We start from the raw sequence: 24,000 nt of genomic DNA on the forward strand, positions 1-24,000 counted from the left end.
ATTCATATATATGTATATGTTTATATACATACATATATGTATTATCTAAAATACCCGATAGGGGTATTTTAGTCATTTCACAAGTACCCGATAGGGGTACTTGTTTCTTTTCTTTATTTTTTGTATATTCTTTTTTCTTTTTTTTACTTTTTATTTTTTATATTTTTGCCCACTTAAAAGGGCCCCCACCATGGAGTCGATGGGGCCCCCAACGGTCACATTTGTGACCGTTGGGGGCTCCCAACGACTCCATGGGAGCCCCTAGGTGGCTCTTCTTTTAAGGCCATAAGGCCAATCCTCCTCTCCTTTTTGTGTATAAATAGGGGTGAACCACTCTTGTATTTTTCACTCTTGAGAGTTCTCTCTCTTTTCAATAAGAGACATTTATATTTTTATGTTGTGTTGTCTCTTGTGGGTTTGGGTGTTAGCCCTTTTGTTTGTTCATTAGTGGATGTTGTAAGTGCTTAATGCACTCTTTGCTTTTCCGCATATTTCATTACACCTGCATGCTACGCATGTCTCGATGCTAGCTGCGATAAACAAAAATTCGGGTTTCTCAACAGAATCCCTCCCCAAACACTTTGCCCCTAATTAGGGTCATCCGAGTCACAACAAAAATGCAATTGAAACAGTAGAATACTTTTTTAAAAACACGTCGATTTGAGAGACTTGACTGTTATATCGTAACTCCCAAAACCTTCGAGCTTGCTTTGCAAGATTGCACACTTGATAAGTCAGACTCCTCGCAAGGGATCCCCTTTTTAGGGTTTTTCGAGTCGTATCAAAATCTCAAATTTTAGTTGTAAAACATTCTTCTCAAAAACGCCGACTTGGGGAAACTTGGTTGCGCTTTCGCAACCTGCAAGAATTTAAATCTTTGCTTTTGTAAAATTGTGTATTTGAAAACTGGATTCGCATAAGGTATCTCCTTTAAAAACAACTGTTGCGCACAAGCGCAACTCGCATCCTTTGAAAATGAGTGAAAACAGGACATGTACAAGGCTGCATTTACCTGTATACCACAACTACGAGCATGCACATATTATAGCGTGACAACAAAGTACAAAGCAATACTCGATGTGCAAAATCACACACTGAATGTAAAATGTATAAGCAAAATGCACGAGGTATGAAACCGTACCTCGACCAAAAAGATGGGCAAGCAAGTAAATGTGTAAATAATGCACGAGGTACGAAACCAGACCTCAACTAACAAACGTGAAGGCAAGTAAATATGTAAGGCAATTAAGTGCAGGAAAATAAAGTAAATCTCAGCATATCTAGCATGGCCATTTTAATTATTTCAACTTAATTCGGTTCATATACTGCTCGTTTTGTGCAACTTTCTCCTACCTTCGGGGTTGCGGTGTTGTGGGCGTCTTCAGGTGTAAGCGACGAAGGTTTCTGGTCGCGGAGCACGAGCGTGCACCATTGCGCAAACTGCGAAGAAACAAACAATCAGTAACGAGTTAAAAACTCGAGAAAGAGAATAACAACAAGCAAAAGGGTAGGCTTGGCTGCCAGCCCGAGCCCGACCTTGCCTGAACGTGCAAAAGAAGGCAGGGGGCCTGCCCTGCTGGCCGAGGGCATGAGCGACAGGGGCTGGCCCCTGCCTGGCGAGAACAACGAGAGGCAGGGGGACGAGGCCCCTGCCTGACAGAAAAGGGGCAAGCGGCAGGGGTTGATGCCCCTACCTGACGTAAGCTATCGAGCGGTAGGGGCCAAGGCCCCTGCCTGATGGAAACTATCGAACCTCGGCCCCTGCCTAAAAGAAGTAGTTGAACGGTAGGGGCCTCGGCCTCTGCCTGACAAAGAGCCGGACTGCCGAACGATAGGGGCCTCGGCTCCTGCCTGATAAAAAGCTGAACGACAGGGGCTTCGGCCCCTGCCTGACGAAAATCCGAAGAAGAGGGAGACAGATAAAGAAGGAGAATCGAAAGGGGTTTCGGTTTTACCTGAGACGGCCACGGCGTCGGAGCTCCGACGAATGCTGCAGAGGGGTTGCCGTCGATAGGTACCCAACGAAGAGGAAGGGTGATGTCGTCGATGGGTCTGTCGAAAGGGGAAACATGCGAGCGACGGTAGGGGGTTCACCGGCGTCTCGTCGGAGAGAGAGAGAGAGAGAGAGAGAGAGAGAGAGAGAGAGAGAGAGAGAGAGAGAGAGAGAGAGAGAGACGGTGGTGGAGCTCTGGCAAAGGGATGAGGGAGGCGAGGGAGGAGGACGAGAGGGAGGCCTTTCGAATGAAAGCCCCCCCCCCCCCCGCCCCTTCTCTCTGCGTCTTCTTTAAAGACAAGGGGAGGGCACGAATCGGGAAACCCCAGTAGGCAAGGGGGGAAAGGGTTGCGTGCGGCGCAGGGGGAGTTAAAGGGGAAAACCCCTTTAGGGTTTTCCCTGGATCCGGGTCTGGTCCGGATCCGAACCAGGTCTGGATTTTTTTCTTGAAAAACGTGGGTTTTACAGATATACGTATATTTATACAATATACATATATCAGGGGTATTTTAGTCATTTCATAAAATGTATTTTAGTACAGTCCATTAGGGTCTGAAAAGTCTTTTTTTATTTTTATTTCTTTTTGTTTATTTAAATTGTAAAGTCAATATGACTGTTGGAGGACCGTCCAACTAGTCGTTGGATTGCCCCCAACGGTCATAAATATGACAGTTGGAGGCACTCCAACAGCTGTTGGACTGCCTCCCTTAAAGCAACTCACCTCTCTATGTATTTCCATGCTTTTCTAAAGCATTTGATGTGTGTTAATACAATACTTTTTTTGTTATGCTTTTGTGAGCTTTGTGCCTTTGTGATCTTGTGGATTTCATATTTTTGTCTCTTTTATGAGATTGTTATCGGTCCATTAGTGACCATGTTATATTTGTGCACTTGTGTAGCCTTTTGTTGGCATAGTAATCGTGCACTCTTGTTTCATTACAGGAGTGTTAAAATATGACTATATATCAGAGGTATTTTGGTCATTTTCTCTATTGTAATAGGGACAGTCTAGTAGAGACTGTTTTGTAATTTTGTTTAATTTTATTTCTCTGTTTTTTGTTTTTGACTGTTACAGTCAAATATGATTGTTACAGTCAATATGACTGTTAGGGCTGACTACTTTTATATACTTATATGAGTATATACAACAATACATTTTAACAGGAGTTGAAAAGATGGGGTTGGGTGGTTTTGAAGAGAAGAAGGCCTATTGACACTGGGTGGTCACCGTCGAACTTGTTGATGGAAGTATTTGGAATAGAAGGAAGATAATGTTTTTAAAGGTGAAGTTAAATGGAAGTACTCAGCAAAGTAAGGGAAAACATAGAAAAGATTTTCCAGGGGTCCAAAAATGAAGTAAAGTTGAATTGGTTGCACGAGGCAGGTGGGTTCCTCCTATTGTTGGATGACCAAAACCTCAGTTGTACAGCATTTTTAGAAGGGAATGGCATGTTGGTTTCACTGTGAGGAATGACTATGATGAGTTTTTTTTAAATTGGATAGCTGGTGAGAAGTGAAAGTGTGAGGATCGTGAATGGAATTGGTGGTCATATATATTCAGATGAGGTAATCTAAAGTCATCTCAAAGAGACATTGTGCCATTGCATTGGAAGAGGTGTTCCTAACTTGATTAGAAAATACATAATTTCACCTTGTGTGCAGCTTTAGCTAGTTTAAATCAGTGTTCATTGTCTTAAAGAAGGTAATTGCATAGCTAGGAATCTCTCCAATTTTGCTATGTTGGGATAGGACCAGATTTGGATTCTAAGAATTAAAATTATATGTAATTTTATTGCTCATAAGTCATAACTGCTAATTGTATTCATATTAACTAGTAGGGACTTGTGCCTAACCCCAGCTTGACTATCACCCCCAAAAGAAAAAAGAGGTAGTAGTTGGGATTAGAGACGCCTTAGAAGCTTTACAGCCTTGTTCGTTAGCAAGCAAAACTCTAGGCATAGACTAAAAAGCTACCTGCTTGACTACTATTACATATTCGAGACTAGAATCCCTTGAATTGATAATGCCCTTGATCTGCCCTCCCCATTTCTATCCAGATAAGAAAATCCCATGAAATTATGTTGAAACTTGAAAGCCTTTCGAAGTGTACTTAAATAATATTTTTAAAATACTTTATCAAATGAAATTGCCTCATTAATAACGATGACTCTTAGCTGTATAAACCATTTACAGTGTCTAGATTCTCCCACTCATTCAGAAAGTGGGAAAAAATGGGATGCTAAATTGTGGACCAAACTGCAAAACAACTGCTGGACAAGTGGGTAGCATACAACTCACTAGTCTGTTTGTTTTTTTACCCTTGGGTTCATGTTTGGTTTGCTTGCTCAGTTGCATTATGTGGTGTGGGCTGGTTTCGTTGCTTTTTCTATTTCCCTTCATGGTGAGGATTGCCTTTGTGATTAGTGTTGTTTAAACCCTTTTGCAGTTTGCTCAGGAGCAGGAGTTCTTCCGACAGTCAGCTTCCATCTCAAGGAAGGAAAAAGAGAAGGTGAATTTCTGGCATGATTGAGTCTACTAAAAGCTTGTGATACTCCCTCCCCCTCCCCCCTCTTTTGTTTGTTGCATGTGCCTCCTGTCATTTTGCGTTGTTTCTTATTTCACGCTACTTTATTGAACATGATCTATATTATGCATGAAAAATAGTTGCTTTTTGCACGAGGTGATGAGCGAAGGGGTTGTGGATAATTGCGGAGACTTTGTCTCATTACAAACTCACTGTCCCTTGTCCAAATCTATTGGAAATTGAGACATATTTACTATTTAGCCAATTACGGTGGATTTGAAGTTATAAATTGTGAAAATTAAACTTTCATCTATCTTACGTGATTCTTTATGACCACTCTTTTCAAGAGGACCTTAGAAAGAGGTGGTGATAACTGATAATGATTTGAACTTCCATCATTGTATTGAGATGATTCATGCAAAGGTCTTAAGGAGATAATTCATCATCGCTTATACTATGTGACAAGATGATTCATGCAAAGGGCTCAAGGCAGTAAATTTGTCATTGTTTATGCTATGTGAAGATAGCATGTGTATCTAAAGCCTCAGTTTCTACTGTAGGCAAGAAATTGATAAGATACTTTATTTAGTGGATATTTAAGATGAGGTTTACCTAGAACATCATGGTGCTTGATAGGAACTATGTGGCATACTGTTGACTGAATACTTTAATAAGGGGAAGTGATTGTTCATTGGTAAATGATCCTTGTATCATAAGATATGCCTTTATTAAGTCTTGTTTAAATTCTGCTTTTTTACTTTTCATTGTCAAGCTGCTTTTCTGCATTCCCTTAAGAATATGTTCTATGTAAGCCATGTGGTATTTAAGTGGGTGATTAAGCCATTAAGCATGTCCAATTTTGGTTATGCTCTCATTTTTGCAACTTTTTTACGAATTCAAGTATGTTATATAGTTGGCATATTGATAATTATACAAAAAATAAGTAGCCATTTTGGAAGAAAATAAAGGTCATCATTTGCCCCCTGTTTGGATCATGCTCCTTACCATTTATACTTATTTTAAATAGCAAGTTTTGGTGTTTGGATCTTTTACTTTTATTTTTTTATTGACCTTTTATAAAAGTCACCCTTTTTTTTCAAAAACAAGGGAGACCCTTTTTTTATAACTACTTATTTTCTTCCATTCCCCCATCACCACCACCACTTCTCTGCCATCACCATCACCATCATCACCACTACCATTATCATTGCCACCACTATAGTTGTAAGTGTTGTATCATTACCCATATCAGTCGGGCCCAAAGTAACACCGTATCATATCGTAAATTTTTAATAAAAAATCCAAAAAATCTAGAAAAATAAAAAAACTAGCATAAATTTTATAAAAATCATATCACATAAAACAATGATGAATTGTACAAAATACAACCATAAAATCACATATGAAGGCAACTACATAATTTAAATTAATAACAAACCATGCAACTGATTACTAACAATGTAAATAAAAGACAACTGCATAATTTAAATTTTAAACACAATTAAAGCCTTACATTTAACCAACTAACTAACATTATTAAATTCACATCTAAGTCATACTAAAATGTCATAAGTCATAACTAAACTACTAAGAGTTCATGATAACTAAAAACATTACATTTAACCAACGTCTTACATGCCAATCTTCATCTCTAAAGTTCTAAACTATAAAGATCCTAAAACTAAACTATCTTCTAGAGCCTATTTGCCAAACATCAGGATGGTATTTTCTCAGTTCTGCATCCAACTACTTCTCGATGATCTCTTTATGTTGGGTCATTTTTTTGGCAAGTGGATCATCATCATCTTCAGAGTCTGAAACAATGGTTGAAAGTATTTTATCTTTGCATTTTTGCAAAATTCTTCTTCTTCAAATTTCTTCTAGTTTAACAATATCATCAACACAAAAAGTTACAGGAATATATAGAGAATCACATGGACGTACATTTTTATCTTGGCCTGCAATATGTTGCTTAAATCTATGCAGTCCACCTATAATAATAGCATCACAAAGCATATATCTCAAATTCAATGGTAACCTTAGTCATGGTACATCATCAATGCTTTTGCAGTATTGTCATGCAGGATCATCTCTAACATGACATGAACGTAAAGACAACATCGAAGGATTTAAAATAAAACATAATCAATTAAAAAACTCAATAAGAAGCAAAGAATAAGAAGCACCACACACCTTTCCCCAAAAACACTCAATAAGAAGCACCAGACACACCTTTCCCCCAAAACACTCAATAAGAAGCAAAAAATAGGGATTTTGTACCTTAACTAACTTCTTTGAGTTAAAATAATGGTGAAAATGCACTCATGATAAAATTGCAAAAGCCCTCTCTCTTGCTTACGAATTGGCCATCAAATCGATCTCACGGAACCTAAGGTTTGTGGGTTCCCTTCTAACGAACTCTAGACATATGAAGAACTCGGCCCTCAAGAGGCCTTTAAAACCCAAAATGAAAAAAAGATAACTGGTGTAAGTTTTATGAAATAGATTTTTAAAGATATATTTTTGATAAAAACGTTTTGTGAAAGCCAGACACCAAATAATAAAAACTGGCTCACATTAGGGTGAAGTCCGGGTCGAACTCAAGATACAGAGCGAAAAGCTTTGTATTCCACAGAAATGCAACCTTTATTGCCTTTAAGATTAAATAAAATAAAGTAGTGAAATGAGAGTGTTGCCCTTTGCGGAGGGCTTAAAGAATAAAAATAATTACAGGCCTTATTACAATTTTTGCTTAAAATAAAAATAATTACAGACCTTATTACAATTTTTGCTTAAAATAAATAGCCCTAAAACTAAAAGAAAAGAAAATGAGGGTCTTTTTGCTTGAGCTCTAGTCCCTTTGCTCTTCACTGCTTAGCTTGAATCCAAGAGCTATTGGTATTTCTTCTTGATTTGTCTTGCATTCATTGCTTACATTTCTCACACATTTTCTGAAGGGCTCTCTTAGGATCCTTCAGGGGACCTTTAGGGACCTCTGAGGGCTCTTCGAGGGCACTTTTGAGGGCTTATCGTACATGCAAACGTTCCCTGCAACACAAAAAAACAAAATAAAGAAATTCTACCAAAATCTAATGTTAGTCAAACAAGAAACAAGAATCTAACAAACTTGTAACAAATAAACTAACATGCAACAAACAATTTAACGAACTCATATTCTAATAACAAACTAAAAAAAAAACTAATTGATTGCGATGTAAGAAAAGAAAATGTTAGATCAACTAAACAAATTAACTAATCAACTAATTCTAACTACTTGTAAACAAACTAAAACAAATTCTAAAGAACACGTTACTTTATAATAAACTAAATAAGACTTATGAAAACATGTAAATCTACTCTAACCAATTAACCTTGAAACTAAATTAAACATAACTAATAAACTAATGCTGGACTAAATTAATCAACTAATGACTAAACAAAAGTAACTGTACGAAACTATGAACTAATTTATCCTATCATTAATCTCTAAAGTAAATGAATTGACTAAAGCCACAAAATAAAGATAAATGACTTAGTCTAACAAAATTCAGGAATTTATGCTAACTAAACAACGCAACACAAAATTAATCATGCAAGCCATGAAGAGTCAGCATTAATCATGCTGGAATACGTGATTCATGCTAACGATACGATTTGCGTGAATCACGCGAGCTGTTGAATATCCAGCAAAAAGAAATTGTTTTAAATAGCGTATTTACGCTGGTTTCTGCGGACCGCGACTTTGCCAATCAACAATGGAAATCAGAAGTTCAGATGCACGTCAAAACGTGTGTTTTAACAAACACGCTGTGCGGCGTGATAAAAAAAATCATGTGAACAGCGGTTTTAATTAAATCTGCTCAAGAACAGGTTTTGACGTTGAATCTATTCTAAAAGAAATCAGTCTCTTTTGCGCAAAAAGTTGCAGATCGACTTTGATCTGATTTGATCAGAGCAAGAACCAGATTTGATCAAAGTCTTACATGAAATCACTAAAGCACGCAGTATAACGTCAGATTGGGATTAGCATGAAACCAAGGATCCATGCTAATCTCTTAGTGTGTTGCAAATCAAACCAATCTGTGTGAACTACGCAGATCACGCAAGTCGGTTTGCTGGCTTTTACAAAGATGGATGTATGCTGCCTATTCTAAAATTAACTAGGATGAAATCGAAATTCAAGAAACTAACTAAATAATGCAACGACTTCAATGTATTCTTATCCTAAATGCAGAAACAAAAATCAAAAGCAAACTATCCTAGATGCTACAATATTATAGAAAATAAAGTATGATGTATGCAATGCTAAATCATGTTTTTATGCATTCAATAAAATAAATTAAACCTAATTTGTATGCAAAAAAATTAAAGAGACGGGGGAGAAAAAGCAAACCTCGCAGTTCGCCTCCGATGGAGGGGTTGAGAAGAAGAAGCGATCTTTTTCCGGGCTGCACGTGCCTCCGACGGTGGAGAAAAGAAGAAGCCGACTACAACAAGGGTTAGAAGTAAAGACGAAACGAAGAAGAAAAAGGAAGAACCAAAGAAGGAATCGGCCAAGAGTGAAACGGGGGAAGAAGAGAAAAGAGAGGGAGGGAGGAAGAGGCTGGGCGTGAATCCCTAGAGGAAAGACGCCCCTCTCTTTTTGAAAAATTAATTTTATACTAAAAAATTAGGTCAAAACACGATTTTTTAAAATCTCTAATTACTTTTCAAAAATTCTAAAAACTACACTTCTACATATATTTTAAAAAATAATCAATCCTAAACAAGATAAAATATTAGTTGAACACTCCTAAACTAATTAAACTACAAATTGAAAAATCCTAACTAATTAAAACACTGTAAAAACGCAAGGAAGGTTTGAAAAATACATTTTTATCTTTATTTTGATTTTAAAGCAGTCTCTCAAAAACATTGACAAGAATGGGCTTTTAATGCATTTTTTCGACGGATCATGCATAAAATTATGTATATGAAATGCAGAAATTATGCATGATCAATAACTTTCGGTGTTTTTTAAGTGCATTGATATTGTATCGTATAATACACATTGTATCGTACGATACAACATGATACATGGATGTATCATACGATACATGGGTGTATCATATGATACATCCGATAAGGGTATGATACACACTTGTATCGCGATACGAGTGTGTATTGTATCACAAAACACAAAACTAACGATATGTATAGTATCGTATCGTACGATACGTACAACCATGGCCACCACATCACCATTACCACCACCACCACGGTTACCATCATCACCATTACCACACCACCATCCATCACCATTGACATCACTACCATTACCACCACCATCATCGCCCTACCCACTAATCTTCTTTTCTTCTTCATTATAATTTAAACAGTTGGTGATCCAAACATTCACTTAATTAAAAGAAAAGGCAAGATTCTTCTTTATAAAGTGTGCTTACATGTATATATATGTAAACAATAAATAAAAATAGACCCAAACAGGGCCTTGATCTTATTGATGTAGTTCTTTTATTTTCCTTTGGGAAAGAATGTAGTACTTCAATTTGTAGGTTGAACTGAAAATAAAAGTACACATTACTTATTCATATTAATTTAGGCAATTGTCACGAACATATGAAGTTGAGTAAACAGAGGTAGCAAAACAATCCTTGATGGAACTAATGGAAAAATCTTAATAACTTGGGCATTGAATCCATGGAAAAGACATAACAAAAAAAATGTCAGTAAGGTCATTAAGAAAGCTTTAAGATCCAAATTTCAAGATTCCATTTTTTACAGCATTCCACATTGGGAAAACTTACACCCTGCCAATCGTTGGGTTTTTTAGAATGATGGGAATGTTTAAATCCTTCTTTCAAAATCCTTGGACAAAATAGTCCCTTGGAAGTGGCAATATATTCTTGAGGAGCTTTGGGGTCACAATGATTGAAAATAAACATACTCTGCAAATTTTACCCAACTAGTTCTTTTAAAAATGTATGCAAGAAGAATGAGGGATTGAGAGCAATTTCTAGGATTTTAGTAAAAATCCAAGAACCAAAAAGTGTAGGAAAGGCAAAGGGAAACTCACAGTAGGGGGACCTCATTCCAGGAAATGTGCCAACACTTCATGTTCTTCCTCTTTTCAGTCATCATCTTATCTTTGCCATACATCCTGTTTCCATATTATACTTAATTTTTTGGTGTACTTCTTGATCTTAGTACTCTTGCATGTTATGCAGGTTGAGATGATGCAGGCAGTTAGTTTTATGTACGTTCGTCCCCCTGGTTATAATGCAGAAAGTGCTAAAGCTGCAGAACTTGCAGATGAAAGAAGGCAGGAAATGGATCATCAAGGCCCTGCTGATGCTCCTCCTATACAGTATTTCCTATACTGTGTTATCCCTTTGCTTTTAGTTGTGCCGAGCTTTGCTTTTGTAGTTTCTAAGTTGATGGACCAGTGCTTATTGTATCATATAGCTTGGAAATTTTCTTTAGGTGATGTGCTGATAAGTAATTACAGCTTCACACAAATGTTTCATATAGGAAAGAAAATTCTGCTAGCAAGGATCAACTGGGGAATGATAAAAAGAAGCCCAGGCCAAAGGATGTTTTTGGACGTCCATTACCTACTGAAGAAGAATTTGAAATTTTAAAAAATGCTCCAAGGTATGCTATTGAATCCAATTTACTGTAGTCCTCTTTGCTTGGTCTTGTGCTGGATTTCTTGTCTTTAATGGATGATGAGATTAGTCTTAATTTGAACTATGTTACTTATTCATACCATCTGCTATTCTTTGAACTGTTCATACTGCATTAGTTGCAATTTTGCAGATGATGAACATAATGAACAAGAGCCAAAGGAACTATCAGCATTCATTTTATAATGGTCTATAGATTCAATTGTCCAAAGTTTGCCTGACAGTTTCTTCTCGCCAAACTTTTTTTTAGATCTACTGTAGGCAAGCTGAAGGTTACCTTGGCTGAATATGTTATCAGTTCCCAGGGCTTTTTAGGCAAGGGGTCCATGCTGCTTTTAATTAGGATCTTGTATTTAATTGGTTGACTTTGTCTAGTTTAGTTCGACGACATGAGATCAAGTTCCCTAATGTGTGCAGAACCTTAAGAACAAGCAATCCATCTATGTTTCATTGGCATATGGGAAAAGGTGTTATTTCAATGAACATAAAGAAAATTAATATGTGCCTTTTCTGGTTGAGGAAAAGAAAAAAGTAGTTATACGATTCCTTCAGATGTATTCAACTAATTCATGGTGCCCCATCCACATGCATGGGCATGAGCTGTGAACAGGTTTCACTTCATTTTGTCTATGTTACGTTCTTGTAGATTTGCCCATTATATAACTAGATTCAATTTTGTTTAGTGTTATTTAAAATATAAGCCTTTTGCATATACAATTGTCTATCAATACTTGTCACCTTGAGAAATATTGTTGTATGTTTTACATGCTCCATGAAGTTGAATAGTTCCTATATGGGAGATCATTTTGATTAGAGAATGAATAAGTTTTAATCTTTGAAAGGATAATCTGAAATGTTTTTTTTTTTTTATCAATTGTGTTGCTAGGCATGAGTGGCTTATGTGGCTTACATGCTCGAGTCATTTGGAAATACCATGGACAAATGCATGTAAACAATGCTGTGAAAAGCACGTCTCAAAGCACAAAAAGCATGCCTCGCTTCAAGGCAAGGGACTTTTTGCCTTGAGGCACAAGCCTAAAGTGCAACCATATGTGAGGCGTCTGCCTCATATGCCTTGAGGCGCACGCCTCATGGCGAGACACACGCCTCATTTGTAATTAAAAAATAATCAAAACAAAAGGGGGGAGGGAGGCCCGATGTTAGGGCACACCCCACCACACCTTTTGTCTCCTCCCTTTTGCTCCCCAGGCCCCCAGCCTCTTCACCACTGGCAGCAGGTACGTACTCTCCCTCTTCTTCTTCCCTCTTTCTTCTTCCCTTCCTTTGCTGCCGCTTCTTCTTCTTCTTTCCTCCTTTTCTCCTCCTCTTCTTCTTCTTCTTTTGTTTTTCTTCTTTTTCTTCCTTTGTGCAATTAATTGACTGTGCATGTGATTATGTAGATACATGTAATTGACTGTGTATGTGCTGGTTTTTGTAAAGATTGTGTATATCAAATTGTGAATGTTAGTTTGTGTCATTATTTTAAAATATTTTTTTGATAGGTGGATATGCATGTAATTGACTGTGTATGTGTAGGTTTGTACATGTACATAACTATATATAAAGATTGTGTATGTGTAGGTTTGTAGTTTTGTATATAAAGATTGTTAATGTGAATTTGTGACTTTTAGTTTGTGTCATTAGATCATGGAAATTAAAAATAAGTTCAAGCGTTTTTGTTGTGAGACTAAGTATAGGTAATTAGATATGCATTATTACTTGTTCTAGTGATTGAAAAATTAGCTAGATATACATTAACTTTTGGTTGTTAATGCTAATATGCATTATATGTCGATGATATGATATTGAGGAATCTAATTATTAGTGATTTTGTTACTTTTTTTCATTGAATGCTCATATTTTATTTGTTAGATACTTAAATAAATCAAGTTGTTGCATTCATGTTACTTTTACTTGTTATTCTCATATTCTTCGTTATTTATTTGATATTTCCTACTTCTTATTGGATGTTGCTTCATGAATAAAGCATTTCTTTTATTTATTTGTAATTTTTAGATATTTTTTAAAGTTTTGAAAATATATTTTTGAGGCTTAAGCTTTACGCCTCGCTTCATATTTGGTGGAGCGCTTTGCTACACCTCAACCCTTTTCACAACATTGCATGTAAAATTTAAAGAATTTCCTTCATAAATGGTTTATAGTAGGAAAGCCCTAATCATGCTATTTTTTTTCAGCTGATAAGGTCTATAGTAATCACATTTGGTAAGCTTATTGAATTTTTGGTCTATCATTTGCATAAATTGAGTTTTGTTGTGGTTACTCAGAGTTTATGTTTTATAATGAATTGGGGCTGACATTATTTGGTGCAGACTTGAGACAGGTGTACCTGTAAGGATTAAGCCTTTTGCGGTTGAAGTTCGCAATGTTAGATGTGTCCGATGTGGAACATATGGTCACCAAAGTGGTGATCGAGAGTGCCCCTTGAAGGATGTAATAATGCCTAATGAAGAGAATCGGCTTAAAAGAGATGATCCTTTAACAGTCATCATGGCACACACTGATACAAGTGAGGTAATCATATGATTTTCTTTTATCTATTCTTTTCAATTGGCAAATTCTTTTGGGACATGGTGTCATTATGATTCTGGGACTTTTTTTAGGTTTCGTGTCATATTTGATATATATATATATATATATATATATATATATATATATATATATATATATATATATATATATATATATATATATATATATATATACAACAACAACAACAACTACGCCTTCATCCCAAAACAATTGGGGTCAGCGATATGAACCAAAAAAGAAATTCATTTTGGGTCTTCCACATGAATCCTTTTCCTCCAATCATTTCTATCCAACGCCATGTCCTCGGTGAGGTTCAAAGCATTCATATCCTTTCCTATCATCTCCATCCAAGTCTTCCTAGGCCTACCCCGACCTCTTTTAACTAATATATTTTCCCATTTCTCCAACCTTCTAACTGGAGCATCATTAGGCCTTCGCCGAATATGTCCAAACCACCGTAAACGATTCTCTCGCATCTTATTTTCAATGGGTGCAACACCTACCTTCTTACGTATCTCTTCGTTCCGAATCTTATCTTTTATTGTATTTCCACACATCCATCTAAGCATCCGCATCTCAGCTACACTCATTTTTTGAATATGATGTCTCTTGGCAGCCCAACATTCCGTACCATATAGTAAAGCGGGTCTAATAGTCGTCCTATAAAACTTTTCCTTCAACCGCAATGGCATTCTACGATCGCACAGCACTCCAGTAGCACTTTTCCATTTCATCCACCCAACCTTTATCCTATGATTTACATCTCCATCAATTTCTCCATACTTTTGAATGATGGATCCCAAATATTTGAAATAATCATTCACCGGTATATCTTGCTCACCAAGCTTCACTACACTCCCATCACTACTTCGTTGCTTACTAAACCGACATTCCATATATTCAGTCTTACTCTTACTCAACTTAAAACCTCTAGCTTCCAATGTCTGTCTCCATAATTCTAACTTAGCATTAACCCCAGCTCTAGACTCATCAATCAAAGCAGATCCTTGATGTAACCCAAACAACATATATATATATTAGCTTGCTTTTAATTTCTTATTTTCTAGTGTGATGTCCATTCCTGTCTTAACCATATCCCTTTGTAAATTTTGAGCTGATTCGGCTTTCTCATTTGCCAAATGCATACAAACTGCTGAAAAGGGCTGTTTAAGAGCAAAGCATGTGGTTGCCCGTTGCTTCAGTATGTCAGGGCCTTTTTTTATCATTTTTCATGCCAAATCTTCTTTTGACATAATATGAATAACCACCTTTTGACATAACAGGAGCGAGACCCCATACATCCGAATGAACTAATTCAAAATTTTCATTAGTTAAGGAAGTTCTAAATCCAAAAGGCATCATTTGCATTTTTTCATGTATACAATCTTCACATACAAAATCTTTATCTTTACAAAAAATTTCCAAAAATAGAAAATGAGATAATTTTTTTTATCATTTTTCATGCCAAATCTTCTTTGGTCTCATTAAGATATGGAAAATAACATCCCATTTTTGTACAATAATGGGTTGTTTTCTCATTATGGGTCAAAGAAACACCCATAGGCTCTTGAATGTATGCCCCACTTTTTTCGTAGAAGACAGCTCATTTCCTATGAAAACTGGTTCATACCTGGGGATAGTGTTTCCCAGAGTGGGGTTGTGTTGTTAAGGTGGGCCTTTCATATGAAAGGTACTGCCCTTAAAACAACAGGCCCCAGATGTTTTCCTTGGATTCTGCAAATGATATTTGCAATGCTATGTCATGTACTCAACATTCTTCAGAAAGTTAGAAATTAGAGGGTTACTGAACAAAGAGGGTGTCAATAAATCAGAAGTTTGTAACTTTTCTTCCAAGGCTCAATAGCCTCAATTCCATGTTTCTGAATACTAATTTTCTAGCTGTTCACAGAATCTAACAGCCCAGATTGTGTCCAGTACATAGCCTTGTCCAGGCATAACATTATCAAATTTTATATCTGGTACAGCGTCTACAGGAAACAGGACGAGAGAGAGAGAGAGAGAGAGAGAGAGAGAGAGAGAGAGAGAGAGAGAGAGAGAGAACACAATGGCTGGGGCGGCTCACAATGCTCGACCTCCAAGCCCTAACCATTTTATATATGCAGCAAATATAAAACTATCCTTGTAATATCAGAGATATTACAAGGATGCCATTAATGAGAGTAAAACAGCATGTGTTTCATTAACATACCATGCGTATGGATCTGGATCCAGATCCATACGCAAGCTATATTTTAACACCCTCCCTCAAGTTGTACGTGATTTTGGATCATGTACAACTTGCTCTTCAATAGCCAAAATTGACGTCCTGTTAACCCCTTGGTAAACAAGTCTGCCACTTGATCTTCTGTTCGAACATGACGTAGTTCTATCTCCTTCATCTCGACTTTCTGCCGTATGAAATGTTGATCAATCTCAATGTGCTTCGTTCTGCTATGCTGGATAGGATTACATGTAATGTTTATTGCGCTTTGATTGTCACATAGAAGAAAAGATCGAATAATTGTCTCCCCAAGATCACTCAATAAGTGTCTAATCCATGTGGCTTCTGCCGTGCCTGCAGCCATCGATCTGTATTCAGCCTCTGTACTCGATCGTGCCACTGCTTTTTGTTTTCTGCTGCTCCAGGACACTAAATTGTGTCCAATATATACATAATATCCAGAGACAGGTCGTCTCTCATCTGGATCCCCTGCCCAATCTGCGTCTGTATAAGTGATGAGTTCATGTCCTCTATGCAAATTATCGTTCTTGCGATAAACAAGTTCATCTCCTATAGTTCCTTTTAAATAACGTAGAATGCGCTTCACAACTTTCATATGACCCTCCATTGGAGCATGCATAAACTGGGATACCTGATTGACAACATAAACTATATCAGGTCTGGTAAAGGTAAAGTACTGTAACATTCCCACGAGACTTCTATACATTGTAGGGTTGACACAAAGATGACCATCTTCAGAGCTCAGCCTTTGATGTAATACACTAGGAGTACTGACTGGTTTGCAATTCGTCATCCCGGCTCTTTCCAGAAGGTCAAGAGTGTATTTTTGTTGCATGAGTGTCAATGTGTCTTGTTGTCTGTCAACTTCCACACCAAGAAAGTACCTCAACTCCCCTAAATCTTTCATTTTGAAAGTTTTCATTAAAAACTGCTTCACGTCTTGCACATGATTATCTGAACTCCCAGTGATCACAATGTCATCAACATATATAAGAAGAAGTATAACAATGTCTGCCTTTTGGCAAATAAAAAGTGAGTGATCCAGAGAGCATCTTCTAAAACCATAACTCTGAATTTGCATAGAGAAACTTTCAAACCAGGAACGGGACGCCTGTTTCAACCCATACAGAGATTTCCTTAGTTTGCACACCCAGGCAGTAGGATCCTTCTCAGCATAACCAGGAGGTTGCTCCATATACACTTCTTCCTTTAAAGTTCCATGCAAAAATGCATTTTTAACATCCATCTGGCTAAGGCTCCAACTTCGATCGACTGCTAGGGATATGATGACACGAATAGTACCCATTTTGAATACCAGACTAAAAGTTTCATCGTAGTCTTCACCATATTGTTGTGTGAATCCTCGAGCAACAAGTCGTGCCTTATATCTGTCAATGCTTCCTTCAGGCTTATACTTTGTTTTATAAACCCATTTTGAGCCAACTACATTCTTTCCTTCTGGCCGAGGAACTATTTCCCAAGTCTGGCATTCATGAAGGGCTTCCATTTCTTCATTCATAGCTTCAGTCCAATGACGGGATTGAAGAGCTTGATTAAAACAAGTGGGTTCAGCCTGTTTTGTGAGCTGAGACATAAACAACTGGAAATCAAGGGAGAAGGTCTCATAACTCACCCATCGTTGAATAGGATGCTTAATGCGTGACGGCCTTTGAGTCGGATCATTGGCGATGCTTTCCACATTCCTCGGCTCTGTATTTTTGTCCCGTCTAGTGTATACCTGCCCAGAGAAGCGTTCTATTGGGGGTCGCTCAACTGGAAATGATTCAACATGTATTTGTGAGTCATTCAACTCCCTACTCAAGCCGAAGGAAGGACAATTTGTCTGACATGTTTCTCCTGTATTAGCAAAAAGATTTGCGCTCATCCATGGATCATATACTTCTAATTCTCGAGATGGCAACGTTGTAGAGTCATTGACCTGAAAATTTCGTTCGTCAAAAACAACATTTCTGGAGGTCCTAATACGTTTTGTAGTAGGATCATAGCATCGATAACCTTTGTATTCATCTGCATACCCAACAAATCTGCACTTGATAGCCTTGTCCTGAAACTTATTTCGCAGAGATGAATCAATATGTACATAACATACACAACCAAAAACACGCAGCTCATCGTAAGAGGGATGTTGCCCGAATAAAGTATAATAGGGAGATTTCCGATCCAAAAGTGCCATAGGAAGACGATTTATGATATGAACAGATGTGTGAAAAACTTCTGTCCAGAGACTAACGGGCACATTGCTATCATTTAACATGCTTATCGCGCTCTCAACAATATGCCTGTGTTTCCTCTCTGCAACCCCATTTTGTTGAGGAGTATGAGGGCAAGAAACCTGTCGACTTATTTCTTTATCCCGAAGAAAGGCAATAAACTCGTTCGATGAATACTCTCCTCCACCATCACATTGTAAATGCACAATATCACAAGCAAACTTTGTTTTGACCATCGAATGGAATTCCCGAAATATTTGAAAAACTTCATGCTTGTGTTTTAAGAAATATATCCAAGTATAACGAGAATAGGAATCAATAAGGATAACATAGTAACGACTGCCAGAAAGAGAAGGAATAGGTGCGGGTCCCCAAACATCAGAACAAATAATCTCAAATGGCTTTGAAACTCTTTTATTTATAATATGAAAAGGAAGAACATGACTTTTGCAGAGTTCGCATGAGGAACATTTATTATTATTATCAGAAAATGAACATAAACTAGACTATGGAAGGAGACCATCAGATACAAGGTTTTTAACGAAACCTCGATTACAATGTCCCAAACGACTATGCCAAATATCTGGCTTATTACAATGAGATGAATTAAAAACTGCCAATGAAGGAAAAAACAAAGACTCTGAAGGCGAAGACACTGAAGAATGCTTGTACGACTTCAACTGGAGGACTGAGACTGAAGACGAAGACATTGAAGGAATCTCCTTGAAGACGTACATGTTTCCTTGTCGCTCCCCCTTAGCGAACGTCTCCTTCGTTCGTAGATCCTTAACATAAACAGAAGAGGGAGTAAATTCGACGGAAGAATTCATATCGTCAACAAGTTTAGCTACAGAAACAATGTTCTTTTTAATATTAGGAGCAAGGACATTGGACAAGTGAAGTGAGGACTTTGACATAGGGATATGTGCATTGCCAGTATGACTAATGGAGTGATAAGTTCCATCTCCCGTAACCATATTACCTTTTTCAAAATAAGGCAATAAGTGAGATAACTTACCCGCATTACCCGTAACATGCGTGGCGGCACCTGAATCAACATACCATTCGCCTTGTTCATTTTGCTTGATCGTCATCTGTGACAATGCTGATAACAAAAGTTGTTGCACATCTGTGGATGGCCCTTTTGTGTCCACAACAGTAGCGGATTTATTTTCAATTTTGTTTATTTTTCCTCTATTCTGTAGATTGAACCAACAATCAGCTTTCACATGTCCTCTTTTGTTACATAAGAAACAAGTGGGCCCTCTCCTCTGATTCCCTGTGTTAAAACCCCCTGAAATATTAGGTGTAGGCAAGATACCACGTCCTCCCTGCCCAAAACGCTCGCGGCCTCTGCATCCTTGATGCCCTCCATTCCATCGTCCAAAACCTACAGAAGTGTCCATGGCCAAAACTGAATGAGGACGAGCTGATTCATTTCCTTCTGCCCTTTGCTTCATAATCATCTCATGCTGGAGAAGTTTCGCTTGGAGGTCGTCAAAAGTGGGCAAATGAGGAAGGCATGATAAAACTGTGGTAAACATGTCAAAGTCAAGACCCAATCCATTGAGGAGTTGTTGAACTTTATCTTTATCTGCAATAGCACTTCCAACAACAGCCAATTGATCAGTAATACTCTTCAAGCGGCCTATGTATTCCATGGCTGTCATGGAGCCTTTCTTCAAACTTTGAAATTCATTTTTTAAGAACATAACTCGGGATTCTGATATCTGAGAGTAAGTCTGTGACAGCTTACTCCACAGATCCGCCGCAGTGCAATCATCTGAAAGAGTAACCAACACTTCTTGAGAGAGTGTTGACGTAATATAAGCAACTAAAGACTGATCCCGCTTCCTCCAAACTGTATACTCTGGATTCTTAATGAAAATGGTAATTGTGTCACCTTTCTCATCCTTGGTTTCCTGCAAAATAAGCCGTGGTGGTATAGGAACTAAACCATCCAAATGTTCATCGAGATCCTGACTCCGTATAAAAGGAAGGATTTGCCTTTTCCACGTCAAAAAATTAGAATGAGTAAGTTTTTCTGTAACAAGCTGACTCAAGAAATTGGCAGAGGGACCGGATGATGAAGACGAAGAGTAATCCATATCAGTAGAATAATGAATAAGCAAACAAAATGAATGAAAAGAAATAAACAGATTTGAGATCACTTAATCAATCAGTAAACTGTAATAAGTCCGATACTTGTACGACCAAAAATGCTGCCCAAAGAACACTAAAACAGCAATGAAGGAAGAAAAGGAAACTTGTGGAATCAAAACTGGTTTGAAATAAAAAGGGAAACAACAGTCAGTGATGTGTTAAAAAAAAAAACAGGGAATCAACACAGATGATAGAGTAACAGAAAAGAGAGAACTTAGGATGAACACAGTCGATGAGCACGCTGAAAGGAGGAACACGCTGAAAGTAGGAACACGCTGTTGCTGTTTCAGAGATTTTATATCTGGTACGCTGAAAGTACCAACTTTCAGAAGGGGAGATCTGCTGTTAGGAGGAACACGCTGCTGCTGTTCCAGAGATTTTATATCTGGTACGCTGAAAGTACGTTGTTTCAGAAGGGGAGATCTGTTGTTTCAGAACTTCTTCACGCACAGGGAGTTCTGCTGTTCACGCTGATCAGAACTTCTTCACGCACAGGAGTTCTGCTGTTCACGCTGACCCCATCTCGATGAACACGCTGAAGGAGGAACACACTGAAGGAGGAACATGCAGTTCACGATCTGCGAAAGGAAGAACACACTGCTGCTGTTTCAGAGATTCTTCACGCACAGGATGGCCTGTGCTCTGATACCATATCAGATTTTATATCTGGTACAACGTCTACAGGAAACAGGACGAGAGAGAGAGAGAGAGAGAGAGAGAGAGAGAGAGAGAGAGAGAGAGAGAGAGAGAGAGAGAGAACACAATGGCTGGGGCAGCTCACAATGCTCGACCTCCAAGCCCTAACCATTTTATATATGCAGCAAATATACAACTATCCTTGTAATATCAGAGATATTACAAGGATGCCATTAATGAGAGTAAAACAGCATGTGTTTCATTAACATACCATGCGTATGGATCTGGATCCAGATCCATACGCAAGCTATATTTTAACAAACATATAATGTATGTCCAAGTTTTTGTTTGAATTAATGGGTTTTTGTTTTTCATCAAGGTGATTTATAGCCCTTTTATGTACAACAGGTTGGTTAGTCGAGAAGCTATTGTATTTTGCATACTTGGGAATTGTTGCATTCATGCTTGTATGCAGGATGCTCTCTCAGTCCTGAAAACTTATGGCATCAGGGTGATTTATAGCCTTTTTATGTACAACAGGTTGTATTTTGGATACTTGGGAATTGTTGCATTCATGCTTGTATGTAGAATGCTCTATCAGTCCTACTGAAAACTTATGGTATATTATGTGGTTCTACATTTTCCGTGGTTGCATTTTCTGCCTTGTATCGTATGGTTTTAATTTTTACATCTTTTTGCAGCCTCTGAAGTGGGAATTGAAGCAAAAACCAGGAGGTATGAGTCCTCCCCGCGGTGGATTTAAACCAGATGATCCCAATCAGCAGATTGTTGCAGATGATATATTTGACGAGTATGGAGGTAAAAATAAAAAAATCGTGAAACAGATCCAGAGTTTTCATGTTGCACCACTTACTTTGCCTTCTGGATTGTAGGATTTCTGGATGGAGGTAATGTTCCTGATCTGCTCAGCAAGTTCTCTGTGGGAAACGAAAAGCATTCCAAAAGGAAAGGTAGGAGGAAGAAGGCATCAACAAGTGCTGGAAATTCCGAGGATCACCACCAAAGTGACAATGTGGAAATAAGGAGTGAAAGGAAGAAAAAGAAAAAGCAGCACGGGCATTCTGATTTGAATGCATATTCTGATTCAGATTCAGATCGACATCAGAAGAAAAGGAAGCACCGCCTTCCCCATTCAAGTGCATACTCTAGCTCAGATTCTGATCAACATCAGGACCACCACCGAAGTGACAATGCGGAAATAAGAAGTGAAAGAAAGAAGCATAAGAAAAAGCTTCACATGAATTCTGGTGCAGGTGCATATTCCAATTCAGATTCAGATCGACCCCAGATAAAGGGGAAGCACCACCATCCCTATTCAAAGGCATACTCCAGCCCAGATTCCCATGAATATCAAGACCACCACCGAAGTGACAATGGGGAAATAAGAAGAGAAAGAAAGAAGCATAAGAGAAAGCAGCACACAGATTGTGATTCAGATTTAGATAAACATCAGAGGATGAGGAAGCACCAGCGTCCCCATTCAAGTGCATACGGAAGTGACAATGGGGAAATAAGAAGCGAAAGAAAGAAGCATAAGAGAAAGCAGCACACAGATTCTGATTCAGATTTAGATAAACATCAAAGGATGATGAAGCACCAGCGTCCCAATTCAAGTGCATACTCGAGCTCAGTTTCAGATCGCCACCAGCAAAAACGGAAGCACCATCATGCCAATTCAAGCTCATCTTCTAGCTCAGACTCAGATAATCATCGGAGAAGAAAGAAGAATAGATGACATAATCCTCATGTACCTCAAAGATCTCGTGAGTAATCAATCCTTTGCAAAATATGCCAAGCTTACACCCAGTGCAGATTCTTTTTGGGTGCATTATGCGGGCAGGGATAAAGTTTTAGGTGTATGTACTAAACTTCTGTTGGCTGCCTGGTTGAAGAGTCCGTGTGGCTTGCCTCTATTTCAAGTTTTCTTTCTTTTTTGGTTTTGTTATTTTCGGCTAATTTGACGTGTTCAACTGCATGAAAAGGATTGAGGCAGACAACGAGAGTATATTGGTTCATCCTTGTGGACTGTAAAAAAGGAGCATGCACTCTTTTATCACAGCTCCAACTGTCTTTTTTACTGAAGATCAAAAGTAAGAAAAAAAAATGGGTTCTTTTCCCTTGCAAGGATACAGTTAAAAAAATCTATTGAAAGTTATAGGGATGACCATCTTCTTCTATACTCACTATGAACTAATATTTGCCATATGTAGATGGAATGAAGTTTTCTAAGGCACCCTACTGGCCAGCCCTGAGGGGTAGGCATAGTGGGGTTGTCTCCCATCATATGGGTGGTTGAGGTTCAAATTTTGCAATCATATCCTCTGGGTACCCTAGGGACAAGGGTCTTAGCCAGGATGCTATGATTTACCTGCCACCAGGCTCTAGGTTTCTTGGTGTAGCTAAATTAAACACACACACTACTTGTTATCCTGCGATTTACTTTATACGGTTGTGTCTAGAGTTTATTTTGTTTTGGTTGAGTCTTGATGTAAATTGTCGAGTCACTAGTAACTTTCTCCTTGCCACTTATGTATTTTGGTTCAGGTTGATAAATACTTTGAAGGGTCAGCCCGTAGATTTGAACTGAAACTAGCCTTCAAGCAAAAATGTGAATGAATGTAAATGTGAAGAGATTTCTTTTGTTAACCTTCGTTGTGATTACTTTTGAGTGATTGTGATTCTTTTCTCTCTCTATTTTCTCGTTCTCTTGCACTCTCAATTTTTAAAGCTTTCGTAGCGACAAACAAGTGATTGGAAGGCTTGCGGTGGTAAGGAAGAACCGTCGTGGGCACATGACACTACTGGCCTTCCTAATAATGTACGTTCCAATTGTTATTTGGGTTGTATTGTTATACCCCTTAGCTTTCTGCATTGGTTAGAACACAAACGTCTCTCCACTTTTTTAGCTTGAGTGATATATGACAGCTATCCCCTTAGTATGTTGCTCTACAAAT

The 24,000-nt window shown here is 38.0% G+C and overlaps 1 protein-coding gene across 1 annotated transcript in view; it reads left to right on the plus strand.

The window, feature by feature from the left end:
• LOC149822481 (zinc knuckle (CCHC-type) family protein) overlaps window positions 1-23,692 on the plus strand; it is a 56,488-nt gene extending 32,796 nt beyond the window's left edge. The window contains exons 2-7 of the mRNA XM_089981567.1: window positions 4,440-4,502; window positions 10,745-10,884; window positions 11,049-11,171; window positions 13,534-13,735; window positions 21,727-21,844; window positions 21,919-23,692. Coding sequence (XP_089837693.1) covers window positions 4,440-4,502; window positions 10,745-10,884; window positions 11,049-11,171; window positions 13,534-13,735; window positions 21,727-21,844; window positions 21,919-22,781 — 1,509 coding nt within the window. The 3' untranslated portion in view covers window positions 22,782-23,692. The remainder of the gene's footprint in view (window positions 1-4,439; window positions 4,503-10,744; window positions 10,885-11,048; window positions 11,172-13,533; window positions 13,736-21,726; window positions 21,845-21,918) is intronic.
• Window positions 23,693-24,000: the final 308 nt, after the last annotated feature.

Source organism: Nuphar pumila, chromosome 11 (genome assembly GCF_984573655.1).
Source record: "Nuphar pumila chromosome 11, dmNupPumi1.hap1.1, whole genome shotgun sequence".
NCBI lineage: Eukaryota > Viridiplantae > Streptophyta > Magnoliopsida > Nymphaeales > Nymphaeaceae > Nuphar > Nuphar pumila.